At 41.5% G+C, this 15,138-nt stretch overlaps 1 protein-coding gene across 1 annotated transcript; it reads right to left on the minus strand.

Annotated features, from left to right (window-relative positions):
* Nucleotides 1-5,762: 5,762 nt before the first annotated feature.
* NIPAL1 (NIPA like domain containing 1) lies at nucleotides 5,763-14,817 on the minus strand. Its single transcript, XM_049793897.1, has 6 exons — nucleotides 14,673-14,817; nucleotides 10,617-10,883; nucleotides 9,704-9,760; nucleotides 9,167-9,257; nucleotides 6,505-6,665; nucleotides 5,763-6,367 (listed from the first exon to the last, which is right to left on the minus strand). Exons 1-6 carry the CDS (start codon nucleotides 14,716-14,718, stop codon nucleotides 5,763-5,765), a joined length of 1,227 nt encoding a protein of 408 aa, XP_049649854.1. The 5' UTR covers nucleotides 14,719-14,817.
* Between the last annotated feature and the right edge of the window lie 321 nt (nucleotides 14,818-15,138).

Below are 15,138 nucleotides of genomic sequence, written 5' to 3' on the forward strand. Positions count from 1 at the left end.
AATGTATGAGGAATCTTTTTTAATAGCTCTTGTAAAACTGGTTTTGCCACATTTATTACTGCAAGTTAATATGTAATACACTACAGTACCATGCAATAAAAAGCAGGTCCATTAGATTTATGTACTCAAAGCACCCTGCTCTTGCCTGTTTCACTGAGTTGTCCCATGGTGAATATACATCCATGCTTGAAACATGTTGGTCTAATATAAGAAGGCAATAATGCTTCCCTACCAGGCTTCAGCTTCTCAGTGTAATCTTTCTATAGGCTGCTTTGGGAAAAGTATGAGTAGGCTGTTACTAACACTGACGCAGATAAATTTAACAGCTGCTATCGTCAGGCTGACAGTAAATAAATGAAAAAGCACTAGAACATGCTTCAGAGTCAGTGAAACCAGTGCTTAATCAGCAACAGGAAAGGTCTATAGGACAAAGGTCGGGTATCTACAGTGTATTTACTTACCAGAACAGCTACACCCATAAATAAAGACTAAGTAGGCCACCTTAGTCCTCACGGTGTCTCTGAGCTCAGCTCAAACTCTAACCGTATTCAAACAGGCAAAAATGAAAGTACTTATACGGGTGAACAGTGAGTGCCACCCATGACACTGACCATAAAGAGGCATGTGTGGGCAAACAGATGTCTGTTAGCTGGGTTTTTTAAAAACATTTGTGTAATAAAAGAGAGACCTGGAAGAGCAGTAAAGGTTAGAAGGGCACACTATAAGACCTCCATACATGGAATGTGTGTTCAAAGGCTGTATTTGTACTCAGCATTTGTAAAAATTCAGGTGATGGTTCCTGATCAAACATCAGAAAACTTGCAGCAAGTCAGTATTATGGATGGGAGGAAAAAAGGCAGAATTCCCAGCTTCTGTGCACCAGCTGCTTAGAATATATCTCTCTTCTATAAAAAAGCTGTATTGTTGACAAACTGGACTGTATTTTCAGAAAATGAAATTCCGTTGTCAAAAGTACTCCCAACAAGCAATTGCAGATCAATTACAGACCAACTTCCCCCACCGCCAAAGTTTTCCAGAGAGGGGGGCCCTGCAGACACACAGACGCACATCACCACCACCACCCCTCCCTTGTACCACCAGCCTGGCTCCCACTCAGCCTCCTCGTCCTGTTCTGGACCTCGGCACCATTTTAAAACCTGCCAGAAAGGAGTCAGGTACAGGAAACCCACTCTGCTAAAAGAGTATTTTCTAACACACTTGCCAGTTTTGTTTTGCTGGAATTTAAACAGCAAGAGAATAGCATTTGCTAGAAGTATATAATTCCCCATATAGCTCCAGGATGCAACCGTGATGAGTAAAGAGGTTGATGTTTTGAATCAGTATTCTTTGGGATGAAAATTTTTTATAGCATGGCTGGTTTAGGTGTGGCTGGGAAGGCAGGTAAAGGAAGATGGTAGAACAGGTTTCTATAGAAACTAACAACCTATGTACTTCCTTCCAACCTCCCTGCAGATTATTTAACCTATCCAAGTCGTCTTGACCTACCTACATTTAGTCAGTGCAGCTACGTAATGAATTTAATCGCCCATTAATTTGTCCTAATGTACGCTAGTAATGAGTAGCTGCCAAGATTTGTTTTGTATCAGCATTTAAAAGCCATAATTTAGTTAGCAATGTATTGCCTCTGAGGTTTTCTTTGTTCTGGTTCTTAACCATTCGCCCTACTTTCCAAAACACTTCAAATTACTTTAGATAATGTCCTTCATTTCACTGCCTGGAAAACCTGACAACTCACTGAAATACTCTCCACTGAGACTGGCCATGAGAAAGAGATCCCTAACACATCAGCCTTGAGTTTTCTTCCCTAGTTTAGAAGGGAAGGCATTTTCACTTGCCCATTATTTTTGGCCCTCAAAATCCATGCCTTTTTCGCTACTAATCATCAGCACTAAATGTTTCTTGCCAATGCTTTCTACAGAACACCAGGGTAAAAATAACACATCTGGACAAATTGGATAATTCTGTAAGTGAAGCTAAAACCTCTTGATCTCCTCATACTCTTCCTTCCAGTTCCATGATAACATCACAGATTTTTTAGCTCAGGGTGAATATATAGTAGTTTCACACTTGGCTTCTCTAGGAGAGTAGAAAATTCTCTTTCCTATCAGAAAAACTAGTAAAAGTCAAAGCTACTTAAAGAAGGTCATGATCAGGTCAGATGCACATGAAGTGCAAAGACATAAGCCAGACCTTCTTCATCTAGAATCCACTTATGTGTGCACAGGACCAGGTGCTAAACCCAAGATTATTCTCCTTGGATCTATCAGATAGATAGTGTTTAAATGCTTACCAGAAATATTAATTACACTCCTTTTTATCCCTTGTTTAAAAAAGCACAGATCATTTAGTACATAATCCATGAATAATTTATTACAATATAAATATTAGCATAATTTCACTAAAATTTAAAATCATTCCAAATTAATAACTAAATATAAACATTTTCAAAAATAACATCCCTTATAGCAAGTGTTTTTTATACAAAAAGATTATCAATAATTTACTTCTTAACATGATAGACTTCCTGTACACCATGAAAATAAGCATTAACTTGGTTTTCTGACATTGTAAGAAAATAACATTATTTTCATACTAGATGTTATTTATGTATAAAAGCAGATATGTAGGTCCAGTAGAAAATACAGAATTTTTGCTTGGTACAAGTTAACTGACTGCCAGGAGTTGGTATAAAAAGAGTCCAGATCCTTTGCAAAGAAAGTATTACTACATACCTTAAAAAAATGCCAACATGCATCCATTCAAGAATTGGACTGGTTGCTTTTTCATACAAATAACCCATTTGGTCACACTACAGTGGTGACTGTATAAGCAAACAGAGGGGCCACAAACTATGCAAAAAGATTTCTTTTTCTCTTTTTAGGCTCAATCGATGTTTTCTTCAGTTATTCTTTAAATTGTATGAGTAATTCACAGTGAAAAGCAATGCAAGCTTTTGTTAAAGGGCAAACTGTAAAGAAAACTCCATTTTTAGTCTTTTTAATATTTGTATTACCTGGTTTTAACTATAAAGATTTTGTAGCTTGAATCTGGCCAATAAAGCCAAAGTATTCTCTACATTAACTAAGAAGTAATGAAACCCTATTTATGTATTTTCTTCTCTGAAGCCTTTTTAACACGTGTTTTAACAGCAAAGAATTGTTGCAAATCTCATCACTTGGGAAGCTGAAAAAAATATTCCAAAGCTGTATACGTGGCCATTATATTTTCAAGGCAAGTATGTTTTCTGTGAAAATGACTCTTTTGCTGGGGTAACATTGCTGCCATCTCCTGCACTATTGAAAATACTTCCCAAATGAGGTAATCACAGGTGATAACCTGAATACCCATTGCCTAATGACATCTTCTGGGCTTCTTTTTAAATCAGCCATTACCTGCAATATTTTATAAGAAGAACTGGACACACTTTTCAGTATCACATTTGCTCTTCATTGTAAAAATGAGGGTTTAAAAATAAGGTGCAAGTGACTGATACAACTTCTACCTCTTCCTGTAGGTACGTCAACTACAAAGCTAGCCTAGTGAAAAAAAAAAAAAAAGGTGCTTGGAATTTAGGAATTACTTCAAGTTAGCATCACTAGTGTTAATTTCTAGTTTTTGATAGCTTCTAAAGCATTATTAAAAATAATTAACAAGTGAGTTGTTTTATGAATGTGTAACCCTTCAAAAAAGTAGACTGCTCCCTTGAGTGCTTTCAAAATCCCCAAACCTGTAAGCACACTATCACATTTATGACAGAGGTATTAAGCAAGCAGTGGAACAGAACTGTTCACATCTCATTTTACCTAGCTTTCAAGTTGGGTGAAGCTGCACGTGTGCTGTTGTTAAGAAAAACAAACAAACAAGCAAACAAAAAAAAACCCACAACCAAAAACAGAGAGAAAGAGACAAAGAGAAGTTTCTCCAAAACATGTGTGTAAATGGCTAAGCATGATACAAGACTGACTTACACCAATTCTGACCATGAATCAACACAGTTTTGTTAAGGCTCCATCATTGCTACCTGAGAAAACTACTATTTTCCTTTCAAAAAGGAAGTACTGAAAGTTTGCCCAACACAAACATATATGAAATACCAGCAGCAACCCTTTTGTTCTTACAGCTAAATTACGAGCTTTCTTTCATGGAACAATTCGCTATCCATCCAAAGTGTCCACTTTTACTACACTCTTTGAATGTTAGAGAATATACAGCCCGCTTCATGAGGAGGTTCTGCTTGGCAAATAGATCTCAGCTGACTAAAATCAGTTTTTAGTTGCTGAAATGCTAGCATCCTCTGGCAAAGGTCCTGGACTCACACTTAAAAACCCAAGAATTGGAAATGCTACCTTTCTGACGAGCTTGTCATGACCCACACATCTGATTGCTGAAACTACTTTCTTGCTCACAAAGTGGCAACAAAGGGGAGTGTAATGAGTAAAACATGGACTGTGCGAGGTGTTTTTGTGAAATAAAGATCAGTGACCACAACTGAGGAGCATTCTGTTGTACAGATCCTAACCTTCAAGGACTACGGTAGATTAATAGCTAAAACATCTAATAGAGGTGAATACTCATTTTTAGAAAATATGAAAAGGTCAAACTAAACCAAAAGATGTTTTGGTGTTTCTCAGTCCTTGTTTACAGCCTTTACCCAGTATTTTTAGAAATAGCACAACAATTGGAAAATGGATTTTGCTTTTATAATGGAATATAAAATAACAGGACTGTTTTGCAATTAAGAAACAATGATACCTTTCTGGAAAACGAGAAAAAATTTTGAAAAGCTTAAATGGGTTTTGATGAATAGATGGCAATATTAGGAAGAAGTACAGAAAGAAGTGAAGTCCCTTCTTAAGCCTCAGAGTAGTATAAAACAGAGTGGAAATTCTTAATTGCACATTCTGGTTTTCTTCTGCCTTTGAGTGCTTTATTCTTTCATCTTATGTAATTTTTTAAGCCAATAGCAACTGTTTTCAGGCCTCTAATGAATATGCTTTTTCTTAAACTGTAACTCGGTCATAGTTTTGAAATAAAAAGGTACATGCATATTCAGGGACTTGCAATCCACTCAGAATTCCTCAGGTAGAAGCACTAAGACTTTGCTGTTAAAAAATGGATTTTGAAGGAGACTGGTTACCAAGAACCATATTTCATAATTTTTTTTGGTGAAATCTATACAAGATTCATTGGTAGTTGATCAAAAGCGAATAGCTCTTGCATAAAATTTTATTTTAAAGCTAAAAGGGTTAAACACTGTTTTCTTCATATTATACCTCCAATGAATATCCTTCATGTAGAGTATCTACAAGTTTGCTTGGCAATAAATTATGAAAATATAAAGAAAGCCTGAAATATTAAGGCCATCACTAAGATAATAGCAGAGTGCTTGTCACTTATTGAAGGATTGTCTTTTATCATGATGGGAAAATTGCACTTTGTAAACATAGCTTACAAAGACCACTCTTCTCTGCTAAAATTCTCCAATAGGAGATGCTGCACAGAAAAAAGACAAGGTTTTTCATTACTTAACATACAATCACTTTTCTGTTTGTCATGTAAATTATTGAACACTTCCATTCATTACTTGGTAGTAACAGCTGGCACACAGAGGAGTGGCCCACACTTAACTGGCCTTACAGATGGTTTTCCAGAGATTGCGGAAAAGAGCAGCATTCTGGTAGACACAGGTGGGCTGAGTCTGCAATTCATGGTACTTCAATGATGAATGCTGCTTGAGAGTTTCATTGACTGAATAAAATGTTGTCCTCCTCATATGCCAAAGCTGGGTCTTCCATGGTCTCCAGTAAAGTGTGACAGGTTTCATATTCACGGTGTGGTAATGATGGTTCTTTGGCAACAGTGGACATCAACTGACTCCAGGTGATATTAGTATTTTTGAAAGCATGCAATAGAAAAATGCCAATGATGATACTGCAGAATCCACTCAGGGTTCCAATGATATCACCCAGGTCCAGACTACTCCACTCCTTAAACAGGATGATGGAGCATGTCGCAACTATTGTGGTGAAACACACGTAATAAATAGGTGTCACTAGAGATGTATTGAACACGTCCAACGCTTTGTTGAGATAGTTGATCTGAGTGCTGACTGAGAGCACTAAGATGCCCACCAAAACATAAACCAATGGATGTCGATAAACTGGTTTCTGCTCCAACATTTGTTTGATGGCAATGCCAAGGCCTTTCACAGATGAGACGGAGAAGGCACCAATGAGTGAGCAAATTAAAATGTAGATCAGTATATTTGTCTGACCTCTCCTTGGAGCCACAATAAATATCAGCACGAGGGCAACAACTGTCAGGAGAACAGCAAATGTAACAAACGCTGTAAGAAAAAAGAAAGGGAAGAAGAGTAACATGCATGAGAGAAAATACGAGACTACATACATGTTAGAAGTTATTCAGTGTCCCGAATGCTTCTCTATGAACTGTAGCACAAGTTCATTGCACCTGCATACAGACCTGGATCTTGCAGCTTTCTTTCCATCTCATCTAGTGAGGTGACCTCCTCCTCCTCAGGGGCGTGAATAACCATGACCGTTGACCCCAAAATGCTCAGTACACAGCCCAGCTTTCCATGAATATTCAGCTTCTCATTTAAAAAATAGGATGACAATATAGCACTGTTTGGCAAAATATAAATAAAAGGTTCATCTCCACCACCACACTAGACATTCCAAATCTGCCTGTGTAACATGATAATTCAAAGTAATTCAAATTCAAAACCTCTTTTGAATTTGGATATATGGGAAACCAGCCTGAAACAACCAAATTTTATGGAGGTTTGCAAGTAGGTTGGTCAGGACCAAGAAGGTCAGGTCAGGTTTTAGGGGTGTTAGCAACCCTGATCCCTCCTCTCCAGGTTGTAAAGGGTCCAAATTGCTCAAGGAACTTCTCATTACTGATTGCCTTGCTCAGGTTATGTGCTCTCACACACCTGTAGATGGACCAAACAAACTGTTACTTTCTTCCAAAAATGGTTTAAAGCACATCGTTTGCCATTAAAACCAATGCACACAAGTTTTGGAAACTGTTCCTCATCTCTCCCTGGGCTCTCCCACCCAGGCACAGTTTCTTCCTGGCTTGCCAGGACTCCCCAAAAACACAGAGAAGGCACATCTCCCCCTTTGAAGAGGACTGACCCCAGGCTCTCCAAGGGGTTCGAAATTTAACCTAAGGATAATAACCTGGCCCAAATGAGGCCACCTCACAGGGCATATGATCAGCCAGCTCGAGCATAACCTTAGGCACAGACACAGGCTTAATGGCGTGTGAATGTGCTCACAAATAGTTTTTCAACCCACTGATCAAATTACAGCTATTTTTTCACACAAGGGTAATGAGCTCACTGACATGAAGTTCTCATGACTTCTCTGTTTCATGAAAATTGGAAAGATTGCTACCCACATCAAAGGAGAGGGCGTTAAAACTCAGGCTGTTTTGCGAAGCAGCAGCCAGGCAGCCAGTTAGTCTGCACTGACCTATATATGCTGATCCCAGCATATCTGTAGGTGACAGAGTTACACTGGTTTTGCTATGATGGAATGGCTGCATTTTTAACAGTTAGATTACTGCAAGCATCTTTAAAAAAAAACACAAAAGATACATAGAATCACAGAATAGAATCATAGAATCATTCCGGTTGGAAAAGACCTTTAAGATCATCGAGTCCAACCATCATCCATGCCCACTAAACCATGTCCTGAAGTACCCCGTCTACTCACTTTTTGAATACCTCCAGAGATGGTGACTCAACCACTTCCCTGGGCAGCCTATTCCAATGTCTGACAACCCTCTCGGGAAAGAAATTTTTCCTAACGTCCAACCTAAATCTCCCCTGCTGCAGCTTGAGGCCATTTCCTCTCGTCCTACCTCCAGCCACCTGACAGAAGAGACCAGCACCCACCTCGCTACAACCCCGTTCAGGTAGTTGTAGAGAGCGTTAAGGTCTCCCCTCAGCCTCTTCTTCTCCAGACTAAACCACCCCAGTTCCCTCAGCTGCTCCTCATAAGACTTGTGCTCCAGGTCCCTCACCAACTTGGTTGCCCTTCTCTGGACACGCTCCAGCACCTCAATGTCTTTCCTGTGGTGAGGGGCCCAAAACTGAACACAGGACTCGAGGGGCGGCCTCACCAGTGCCCAGTACAGGGGAACAACCACCTCCCTGCTCCTGCTGGCCACACTATTTCTGACACAGGCCAGGATGCCGTTGGCCTTCTTGGCCACCTGGGCACACTGCTGGCTCGTATTCAGCCGGCTGTCAACCAGCATGCCCAGGTCTTTCTCTGCCGGGCAGCTTTTTTTACATGGCCCAGGCTGGTTTTAAACACAATGTTTCATATAGCATACTCAGGTCTAAAAAAATAAGAGTTTTACATTTAAAATACAATAATTCCATTTTGCTAATATATTATTTCTCAGAACATTTGTTGTAAGCATAATCTATGTCTTTTCTGCTTCTGTGATAGCTGTATGTGCTTAAGTACTTGAAAGTTATTTGTTTCCTCATACATTGGAAATAATGAGTGTTTGAAGGGCATTCATATTTCAAAACAACCACAAATTTTAACTGTGGATATTAAAAAGGCTAGAAGTTTCTTTGCCGTCTTTCTAGAAGGACTTGGAAAAGACCAAACAAACACAAAATGCTTCCTAAGTATGCCTTAATATGAAATTATGCTCCTATAAAAAAGAACTGTTTTTGAAAACATTTTAATGGAGAAATACTGTATTTTCTTTTGAAGTTTTTTCATAACTGAAGAACAGGATAAGACTTTAAGACAGCTTCACTTCTCTAGGAAAAGATAAGTTACAGCCTTCTACCACTGTACATCAGCAGTATACCTGGCATACACGGATAAGAAATACTTCATAATATAGGTGGAAGGCTGTTCGGAAAGCATATATGTTAGTTTTGGGAACAAGACTTCTCATTCCCTCTACTCAGAAAATTCAGTTCTAAATAAGAAAGTGATCTTTCCACTAAGGAACAAAAAGCATTTTTTGTCCATATATTGCTTTTCAGTTTTCTTACTAAAATTCTCCACTTTCAGCCAAAGACAGTATTTTTCCGTCACACAGTGAATGGTTCATTTGTCAAGGTTTGCTCCCAGTTTGTACTAACCTTATGAGAACACTCAGTGCACCCAAGGAGGTAACTAAGGTTGCAGGTGCAAAGGCATAGGCAGCAAAATTTGCAGCTTCTCCTAATCCCACTGCAAAAGAAAGAACATTTGGATCAGGTTGAGGTGGGGGGGAGGAATAAAAGGAATATAAATATAAATATTTTTGTATGATAGCAAATATAAACCAAAAATCTTTTTTCTACACTATATATGCAAATTTTCCTTTCAAAATTATCTAACCTCCTCTGGAAATAATAAAGGCTGAGGAAAGACAAATACTTTTCCCCTAAGTACGCCTAGAAGCTGGACAGATTCAATCCCATTGCTTTTGGCTGGATATTAAAGAAAAGGTTGTTCTGCAAAAGGCAAACAATATTTGAGAGATGGAATATCGGAATGGCTTCTGTCATAAAGGTGATTGCAAAGACATTTCTTTTAAGTGCGGGGAGTGAAAAATCAGGGAATATATCTATTTAAAACAATAATCTGCTTTATGTTGCATTTACATATAGGTTGAAAGGAAAGCAGTGTCTTACTTGAAAGCAGTCCAGCCCACCAAAGCCATTCCTTCAAATAAGAATATCCACCCTGTCCTGAAAGCAGAAAAAATAATCTCGTATTAGAAGAAAGAGATCACCTTATTATAATAAACTAAACTACAGCTTCACATTTGCCTCTAGTCATATAAAGTACTGAAAGAGCATGTTATCTGGATGAGACATGAAGACTATTTAGTTAGATTTTGACTGACATTTTCATTAATCACCCTGCTGTTTTGTGGCTTGGACTTCTGAAAAATTATATTTGACTAAAGGGAAAGTTCCAAGCAAAAGTAAAATGTCCATGAAGATTGTTTGTGAGCTTAAGAAATGCTTCAAAGTGCTCTCCCAGGTCAGATCCAACATATTCATACACAGTCAGCTGCAATTTGACTCTGCTTATACTTCAAATCGAGATAAATTAGAAAGTAGAAACTTTTCTAGTAAGTATCCTTCTACAGTTCATTGCACTTCCTTTTTTTAAAAAAAACCCAACAAACCCAAACTCTGAACCTAGTTACCGTCTTAAGACTTTCCATCTCAAATGAGGGAGGAAAAAGATGGAAAAAAGAGAGAGAAAGGCATTTTGAAGGGTAAGATGAATGGAGAATTTCATTTGGTACCTAACTGCTGTTAGGGAGGAAATGTCACCAGTTTGCTACATTTAATACCCACCACTGCCCCCATGGCCCTAGGAATTCCGAAATCCCAGTCCCTGCAATCACACACAGAGAAATAATACTGTATTTCCATCCGTAGCCAAGACAGGAATTCTGATCACTGTTAAAATATGACAGTTTTCACCTACAACGGTTTTAAACGTGTGATCTGTTAACTCAAACCTTGATTTTGCCAAGTTACAAGAAGCGTTTGAATCCCCAGCAGGAGCAAGGCAGACAGCATCGCTTACCAGCTCGGGGGACTCCTTTGTCTGCCAGTTTCAAAAGCCCTTTCTTCTTCAGTATGAAACTAGCACCAATAAAGATACTGGAACCTATCGCCAAAGCCAAGCCAACGTAGAGCTGGTATTTGCTTCCAGCAGGAGTGGAAATGCTCTGGTTCGTTTCATTGAGAGTCCCGTCCATAGAGGCAAGGAGAGAAGAGTGTGATTCAGACACGTTGATGATCTGGCACCATGCTTGGCAGGAGTCATGGCAAGGAAAAGAGAGCACAGCACCTGGGAGGAGAAAAAGGAGGACAAGGGATTCACAAACAAGGCACAGCTCTGAAGGAGCCCTGTCCTTGCTCTGCTTACTCCTTTCCACACGTTTCCAGAGCACTTATCACTTCTGACCGTGCAAACAACTCACAAAATCCACATAACATACACAATGCTGCCCCAGATCATTATCCACCCCTGTCATTCACAGGTGCATGCCTTATTTTACATATATTATATATATTTTGCACTATATCAGCTTAGTCAAGCGATTAGGGCAATACCAAGGAATGCAACAATAAAATACTATCTTTGATGTAATTCAAAATTCACCTTGAAATCATAATAGCTAACCTGAAACCTCAAGAAGAAAGGGTTCTTTTGTATTGTGCAGAGACCACATCCCCAAAACACAAACATACAGCCAAGTCCATAATTCAGACTTTGCCTGCTAGAGTAAGCCTGCTACTATTCCAGGCTTCTGCTTTTATATTTGTAGCTGAGATTTGGAAACAACAAATAAAAAAGAGAAGGAAAAAAAAAAATCTATATAGGGAGCAAACTCTTGCTACATATGGGCACTAATATGTACTATTAAGATTGTTCAGTGACTGCTGCGTAAGCCAGATCTTCTTTAACGACTCATAAAATTTTGAGGTGGAGGCCTCATCACAGCTCACTGAAATTTTCATCGAACCTCAACAACGCTGAGCTGGAGGAAGACCACAGCCTGCAAGGGACAGTCCCCCTGGCTATCCCTGCCAAACAGCCGCAGAGCCGGGTGATCCTGAGCTAAGACTGAGGCTCCACACTCTCAGCCAGCCAAGCCTTATCAGCATCACTATGATGAGAACCTGCAGGAATGACATCATTGCCATCAGCCTAAACGTGTTTTTTAAAGAAAGAAGAGGTATCGCATTTCCAAGAACAAAAGGAGTCGTTGCTTTGCACTGGGAAGCAGGGGACAGGCAGCAATGCTGCAACAGGGCTTGCAGTAGTCTAAGGGGATGTTTCACAGTTTCTCATGGTAGACTGCAGCATGCAATCAGCATGGATTAGAGAATCTAGGCTGGAACAGCTTTTAAGGGACAACCTTTTTGGAAAGAAAGGTTCTATTGTGAAGACATGTTAAAATATGAAACAGCTGATGCGGAATTACAAAAGCTCGATCCATTGTGATTCATATAAAGCATTGGATGCAACAAATAATTTTGCTTTCCATGGTTCCCTCTAATTAAAATGACACATGAAGGATTCATCCTGCTGGGTGGCACCATCAGTAATACACTCATTTTTTTTTTTTCTTCCAACTGAAAAAACCACTTGGACACTTGGTAGAAAAGGATGTGCCACTGTGTCTGTTCATACCTAAGCTCTGGAAAGATTAATGTTCTGTCAAAAGTACTTCACTGCACAATTAACAATAAGCAGCCTTGGATAATTCACCTAATACTGTTTAGGAAGGAATATTTAAAATAGCAAAAGTATTAAAAATGGTATGAAATTTGACAGCGTATCTTCATTTGCAGCTGACAATGCTGATACTAACACTGGGAGACACCATCCTTTACAAGTAAGGAACTAGAATGAGTATCTGCTCCCAGATTTCCTGTGCCATACTATACAATCAACACACTACAGGAAGTTATCATTTGATTTTCAGGCTGTGCAATCACATTGCCTTGTTTGCCAAGAGAGTTTCTATATAACAGGAGTTGTTTTGTATTGTTAAGCCAAACTTCATAAAAATGGCCCCACAAGATGGATATGTCCATATCCTGCAGCTGAAGATTAAAATCTTAAGACTTACATCTACTTGGAATTACTTTTGCATAGCATGTAGGATAGATAGTATTTTGCCATCTTATCATTACTAGAAGTTGCCATTGGATAATGTAAAAGAAATGGAATTTGCAACTGTACCAGAAAGTATTTTAAAATTCTGAAGTATTAGCATAGTCTTAAGAAAATTTGCATACACTTAAGTTTTGACATAATTATTACAGATTAAATTACAAAAGAAGATTACAGAGAAGTCCTTTAACCATCACGTAGCCGAGCAAGGCAAAAAGCAGAGAGGTTGCCAGTGAATGAAACTGCCTAGCTCTCAACACCTTATCATGATGCTAAACCAGACTGGTGGCAGTTGGACCACCACCACTCAGCTACTACAGGCTTTATGTGAGAAGCAGCAACATTTCTTGCCTTCAATTAAAAGAAAGCTTGAGGATAAAAACTCCTGGTAAGTATGGTCTTTTAGCTACTTGCAATGGTAAAGACAGCTTTCTATCAGTGTGTTGGGTTTCTACAGTGAAGAAAATAACACTCTTCTCCCACTTCTCATGAGTGGTGTACTTTCATTTAGCCGGAGATGAATGGCAGGCTTATTCCTTTCCATATGACACTACTGCTACTTTTTCTACTGATTCTTAAGTTTTCCATTCCCCAGCAGACTTTATGACACCAAACAATGAAAATGTAATCGTGCCATCTGTAGTAAGTCATTCAGTGACTGCCCCAGGATGTTTCTCTCCCTTCTGAAATACAATCTTTGCTCACATCTACAAAGACACGCTGCATTTTTCACCTGTTCCGCCTGCCAGCTGAGAAGAGTAATTTTGAATGGTTGCAATCTCTGTTTATTGTGCTGAGAAGCTTTTTCCAATTTTAAAAAACATATCATTTGTTCCACTTGCATGTAAAGTGGTACGTCACACCACTGATCAAAGAACCACCTGAGAGATGGTAAGAGGAAGCTGATCCAGGAATTACTATTACTTTATTGCCCCCTGTGAACAGTCTGACGATTACCTGGAAGGACTGAGGAAGGTGACAAATCTCTGAGGCCTCCTTGCTTGCGCAGCACCCAGCTTCTGTAGCTAAGCTAGTTTCACCTCCCACTGCCAAACATCAACAAATGTGAACCTGTCAGCAGAACCCCTCCTTGCAGAAATAAACTCTCTGAGCTCTGACTCAAGGCTGATAGCAACAGGAAACCAGTCTGAGTTCAGGTGGCGACTGTTGTAACTTCTAAAGTGTTTTTACAATTCAGCTAAACCCGAAAACGTTCTCTCAAACACCTAAACGTTCTCTATCCGAGTGGGGTAGGTCAGCCAGCTTGGTACTACATGCTCCTTGTAGCACGTTTAGCTTGCTGTCGTTTTGCAGTCCTGCAAAAGCCTAGGACTGACGTACCCCGCGGTTCATTAGCGACGGCCAGTTTAGTTTTTATCCCGCCACTGAAGATACTGGTCCTAAGTCATCTGGAAAACTATTTGCTTTGATTAGACACGTAATTTGACCGTTTTTATTGCGCTCAGGAGTCAGCTCACACCCGGCAGCAACACGGGACGCCTGCCCCCGCCACCCGGGAAATACCAAGCCCCCTTTTGCCAAGACCCGGCTACCGGGGCCAAAAGCGGATGTACCGGGAAGCGGCAAGGGATCATTCCCCGACACAGCCCCATCCATAAAAACGCACGAAAGATGCCGAAGGGAAGGTTTAGAAGCGCAGGAGCCTCCCCGGCGCCACGCTTCTCGGAAAGCAACTGCCTGACGTCACGGCGGAGCCAAGTCTTACGTATGCAGGAGTCACGACAGCCGCTCCCGCGCTTCGGGCGCAGGGGCAGCGAGGGCGGGGAGGGGGCTACGGCACCGGCACCGGCGCCCGCCCCCGCGCACGTACCGCGCACCCCCGCCGCGCCCTCCCGCCGGCGCCGCGCCCCCACCCGCCGCACGCTGCGCGCAGCGCCGCGCATCCCCCCCCCCCCCCCGTCGCTCCCCCTCCGCGCCCGCGCAGGCACTGACCCGTGCGGCAGGGCGGGCGGGCGGACAGCGCCCCTCGGTGCCCCATGGCTGCGGGGCGGCCCCTCCGCGGGCTCCGCAGCGTCGCGGGCGGCGGCGGCGGCGGGGGCTCCGCCCGCCCGGGCGCGGCCCGGCGCACCTGGGCGCGCCCGGCTGGCCCGGCCCGGCCCGGCCCGCCCCGCCTCCCGCGGCCCCCCGGGCTGGCGGCGGGAGGAGGTGGAGGCGGCATCCCCGCCGCGGCCCGCGGGCGCGTCCTGAGGGGGAACGGGCAGGCAGGGCTGCAGCAGGCACCCCGAACGGGTTTTGTTTCGTGAAAGCAAGCCGTTAGGAAGCGCCGGTTCGCACCGGGCGACTTCTGCGACCCCAGCCGAGCGCTGAATCCAAGGGAAAGAGCTCTCTCCGGGGGTACCGGGGCGGTATTTGTGCCTACCGCAGGCTTCCGTAGGTTTGGTTTTCCTCCCCTTCGCAC

This window comes from Accipiter gentilis, chromosome 3 (assembly GCF_929443795.1).
Source record: "Accipiter gentilis chromosome 3, bAccGen1.1, whole genome shotgun sequence".
Taxonomy (NCBI): domain Eukaryota; kingdom Metazoa; phylum Chordata; class Aves; order Accipitriformes; family Accipitridae; genus Astur; species Astur gentilis.

Bases quoted from the DNA above. Each gene is read 5' to 3' on its own strand.
- NIPAL1 (XM_049793897.1), bottom strand. From the start codon at position 14,718: ATGGGGCACCGAGGGGCGCTGTCCGCCCGCCCGCCCTGCCGCACGG. The intron at 9,761-10,616 runs GTAAGCGATGCT...TTCTGCTTTCAG, and splicing joins CAAAGGAGTCCCCCGAGCTG to GACAGGGTGGATATTCTTAT. The intron at 6,666-9,166 runs GTTAGTACAAAC...TTTGCCAAACAG, and splicing joins GCACTGAGTGTTCTCATAAG to TGCTATATTGTCATCCTATT.